The sequence below is a fragment of the Montipora foliosa genome, chromosome 7 (genome assembly GCF_036669935.1).
Source record: "Montipora foliosa isolate CH-2021 chromosome 7, ASM3666993v2, whole genome shotgun sequence".
In the NCBI taxonomy this organism is placed as follows: domain Eukaryota; kingdom Metazoa; phylum Cnidaria; class Anthozoa; order Scleractinia; family Acroporidae; genus Montipora; species Montipora foliosa.
In genome coordinates, this window is record NC_090875.1 from 16,653,768 (window position 1) to 16,658,767 (window position 5,000).

General features: G+C 41.5%; 1 protein-coding gene across 1 annotated transcript in view; it reads left to right on the forward strand.

Annotated features, from left to right (window-relative positions):
• Positions 1–2,568, forward strand: part of LOC138010869 (tetratricopeptide repeat protein 28-like) — a 12,587-nt gene extending 10,019 nt beyond the window's left edge. Inside the window, exon 7 of the mRNA XM_068857895.1 lies at positions 1–2,568. This exon is cut by the window's left edge and continues 1,893 nt beyond it. Within this exon, the coding sequence (XP_068713996.1) occupies positions 1–1,431 (1,431 nt within the window). The 3' untranslated portion in view covers positions 1,432–2,568.
• Positions 2,569–5,000: the final 2,432 nt, after the last annotated feature.

Below are 5,000 nucleotides of genomic sequence, written 5' to 3' on the forward strand. Positions count from 1 at the left end.
GCTTTCTACAAGTCAAGTGTGAGGCTTGTTAACGATGTTAGAGCTCGCCTTCACCTTAAGGATGAGTGGAAAATAAATCTGCGTCATCTGTACCAAAATTGTTACACAAGGCTGTGGTGTGTTTTACTGAAGCTAGAAAAGGTGACAGAGGCTTTGTCGGCTGCTGAGCAAGGTCGAACACAAGCATTGAAAGATCTTATGGAATACAACTATAGGCTTGCACCATCAGACGACGAGTCATTTACACCAGAAGACAGTGTCGTCGAAGATTTAAGTTACCTCCCGTCAAATACAGTCTTTGTCGCAATGACCGACAGTAACGTTGTTTCTTGGCTTATACGAGAGGGGAAGGTTGTTGATTTGAGCTTTGAGAGAACTGGCGACTTCGACTCCACAACTTTCTTTCGTTCTTTACTAAAGAATGCTTTCGATCGAATTGGCGTAACATCTAGAAAAGGGACAAAGTGCGAGGATCGGTCACTGGATGGAGAGAAGGATGACGAGATAGAAAATGAGACGTCTTCCCAGACGCACTCTCGTCCAGAACACCTCAAGTCAAATGCTTTGAGATTACTGTATGACATCATCGTTGCTCCATTCGAGGATTCGATTGATGGAGATGAACTTGCTGTTGTTCCAGAAGGTCTCTTATGGTTGGCGCCTTACGCCGCGTTGATGGACAAAAATTCAAAATACCTGAGTGAGTCGCTGAGAATCCGAGTCATTCCATCTTTAACAAGTTTGAAGATGATTGCCAATTGTCCAGCAGATTATCACTGCAAGAATGGAGCCTTGTTAGTGGGAGATCCGTGGGTGCAAGAAATTGTCATTCCTGGGGAGAAAATACTTGAGCAGTTGCCATGTGCCAAGGAAGAGGTGGAGATGATTGGACGAATACTCGACACTAAACCCCTGACGGGAAGAGAAGCGACAAAAAACGAGGTATTGAGGCGACTTTCCTCGGTTGCGCTGGTACACATTGCAGCTCATGGCCGCATGGAAACAGGAGAAATTGCGTTGTCCCCAAACCCCTTACGAAAGACACAGCTACCGGAAGAGGACGATTATCTTCTGACGATTACAGATGTGTTGAACGCTAAGCTTCGAGCAAGGATTGTCGTCCTCAGTTGCTGTCACAGTGGCCGTGGTGAGATCAAGGCTGAGGGTGTCGTTGGTATTGCACGGGCCTTCTTGGGCGCTGGTGCTCGCTCTGTTCTGGTGTCACTTTGGGCTATAGATGACGAAGCGACTCTGGAATTTATGAAGCGTTTCTACCAGCAGTTGGCTAAAGGCAAAAGCGCCAGTGAAGCTCTCAGCAAAGCTATGAAATCCATGAGGGAATCTGATGAATTAAATAAAGTGGAATACTGGGCACCTTTTTTACTTATTGGCGACGATATTACACTGGGAATTGGGGAAGGACACGACTAGTTTTTGGAAAATGTGAGTAAGATATAGAATAGACTCACAGCTACAGGGTGATCGTCTTTGGTGAAATCAAAACAGATAACAAATACGCCCTGGAGGACCGATCGCTCCCTTAATGCAACAGCCTTAAAGCCGCTGCCACTAACAACAAATTATTGCTATGGCACTCAGTCTCTTGCGCAGCTAACGTTTTGCAGCCTTTCTTTTGCAACAATAGCAGTCGAAGCGGGAAGGTCTCCGCCCGTTATCAACAGAGTGAAAGGCGAACGTTAGTTTACCTCAACTCCGATTACTTCCGATAAAGTCAAGGATCCTGACTAATAAAGCAACTGTCTGTGATGGTGTAAGCAGAGGTCGCCTGCGTCTTTGCATCACGGGGCTTGCACATGCTTATTAATCTATTGGTGTTTAAGAACATTTTCTTGTCGCCATTTGTAGAAGAGCAAAGATAGTTGCATTTCGTGGGGTATTTGGATGACACATTGGCCTATATCTGGCCATTATCGTGCCGTGCCCGAAAAGCACACTTACAGTACCAAGATTTTGGAGTGCCGTTCCAGATTTTTGTGCTAGTATAAAAGCGGATAGCAACCATATTGATCATACAGTTACGGCTGATTGTAGGAAAGCTTTTGACACTGGTGATAAATGATTTCCTGTTTTTAGGTCGCTATATGAAAGCTTGAAGACTTCAAATATGACAGAAATTCGTATCATTGGTTCAAGGATTACCAATAAACGGTTTTCGTTTTAAAAGGACAAATATCGCCTTTCAAATCTGTTGCGGCGGGTTTCACACTGGTTTCAGTTTTAGGTCCTCTACTTTTTGTAACTTTACACGACCAAGTTTGGATCGACACCCTAGCGTTAAATTCCTTGAACACTCATTGACGTACGTCTTCGCGTCGGAAAAAAGTCCGTAATTATTCTTTATAACTGCAATGACTTTTGCAAGGCAACTGAGATTTTACTAATTGCTGGACCTCGCCTTCAAAAAAATTGCCAATTGAACGAAGAGGATATTCGTATTCTCATATTAACCAAGAAAATCTGCAGAAGATACTTAACAAGCCTTTCAGAGAAAAAGTTAAGAATTGCTTGAAATAACGCTAATAACAATAAATTGAGTAAATATACACTATACATATATTGGATATGGTACGATTTGTCCTCGAGAGTGCTCAACAGTAATGGATCTTCGTCTAAGAGAAAGTGGACTGGACTAGTTCTCGTTCCTTTTATTCGATCGACAGAACTGTTTCGTGGGAGTGTTTCCCACTCGTCAGGATTTAGATGGCGTTGGTTTATATGGAGTTCCATTGGAGTCATGCATGCTTTTACAATGCTAGGTTTTTTTTCAATAAGAATTTGTTTTCATGCCTACAATTATTCGCAAGTTCTTATCTTTTGTTGATTTTGGCTGCAACAAGTTGCATAATTAGTGGACACACTTCACCTTCTTGGGGCGTTATTAATTTACCTATTATCTCCCACACTGCAGCCCCCCTCCCCCCTTCCACCCTCCCCGCCTCCCCCTTACTAATCTTGCTAGCAATACAAGAAATTTCTGACAACAGTCAACATTGAAAGGGGGAGACGGAGGGGGAAGTGAGAAAGGTTGGAATTGTAGAGAAGCTGTTTTTAAACGGGAATGTCTCACCAATTTTGCAAACTGTTGTAGCTCTCGTTTGCATATAGAACTTTTCCAGAGTGCACAATTTGCATCTTAGTTGCGTTGGAGTATGACTGCGCCCTGTCCAGGATTTTCTATCTGATCGTGTTGTCTACCTTGGCTTTCTTTAACTGCCATATATATTTGCTGAGTTCAGTTTGGCTGCCGTAAACTTCATTACTAAACGATTGTTTATGGTTGGAATATCTGGATTTCAAATCTGTGTCGATTAATCCCACGTATGCAAACGAGAGCTTGCCACCATCACAGAACTTGCGAATACTTGTAGGCATGCAAACAAATTCATATTGAAAAACACCTAGCATTGTAAAAGCATGCGTGACTCCAAGGGAACTCCATATAAACCAACTAATTAGCGACGCCATCTAAATCCTGACGAGTGGGAAACACTCCCATGAAACAGTTATGTCGATCGAATAAAATGAACGAAGACTAGTCCAGTCCACTTTCTCTTATATCTATATATATACTCGTGTTTCTGATTGGTCAATGACTATGCAATACGGAAGTTACTATGGAAACAAAGCGATGGATGTTTTGAAAGTCGCCGAATTTTGAGCACTTTAATTTTAAAACACCACGAGTGCCTATAAATCATGAAATGCACGCCCTTTCATATGATTTCCCTTACATTTATCTGCAGATATTTCTTCGTTTATTCAGGTGGCAGTTATTTAGTCTATCCTAATAAATAATTTGGATAAAATTCAGCAACAAAGATAGGCCGCAAAAACGCTCTTCGTTACTATTCTTGAAGTAGCTGTGGAATAAAAAATGAAACTAAACACGTCAAATTTCGAGTGATTTTCCGATCATTATCCAGCATTTATTAGCAAAGTAGGGTTTTGTAGAAAAAAAAGAATACAGGAGAGCCTAGATAGGGCGTCGGAGGGGGGAGGTGTCCTAACTTTCACTCGTATTGGTTAATGCTGGTTTTTGCACCAAATGGCTTCTTTTCTGGCGGTCGTGGGAAAGGACTACAACCTGGGTTGTTGAGCAGACCGTTCCCAGGATCTCCCTTCTCTGCCTCGTTGAGGCACAGAAGATAGACCCTGGTAACGAGGTTGCTCTTTCTCCTCCACAAGACTATAATATCAGCCCGTTTCTTCGGGCAGGTACAAAAGTCGAACCGGATCAACTCGGAGCTTACAGTATCAAGGATCTGTTCTGTAGAATAGAATTTCTCCAGTTTAAGAACTCAGCCCACCCTAAGAGACTTCAAGACCTCACTCAAGGGGAAAGATTGCATTTCTAAAACTTTTAAACAGCTAAAATCCGAAGTTATGTTTATGTAAGAAACAAATTAATATGATAAATCTGTACTTTATATTATAATGTATATTTTTTTTATTTACTAAGTAAGACTATTGTAGGTTTGTAAGGGAAAATAACATAGATGTCTTTTGAATCTTTATTGTAGAATATTAATTAAATGTCGTATACGTAGATCGTAGTTAGTTACACACGATTCCTAGGATGACCACTTTTATTGTGACAAGATGTCGTGCATAAAAAACGTTGATGAAGATGATGATGATAGATCGCTCACCTCGGATCGAGCGAAAAATGGTCTTGTAAGCTAAAACTATTCGACGTTTGCCCCCATTTCACCAAAGGTTAGCTTAAAGATTAAGGCTAGGGGTATTTCTGGAGGCCTTATCAGGTTTTTTGCGTTGATCCGAGGAGAGGGATCCGAATTAATCCGATCCGACTTTTTTACCTGTCTCATTTCTTCCATTCCCTTCTTTGCGTCTCCCTTTAACTTTCACATATTAAAAGCTAACACAAAGATTTGAGCTTATTTGTTGCCTAAAATGTACAGTAACAAAAACAGTTAACTGTGTCATGCAGTGCATCTAATCTGAAACTGGAAATTCCA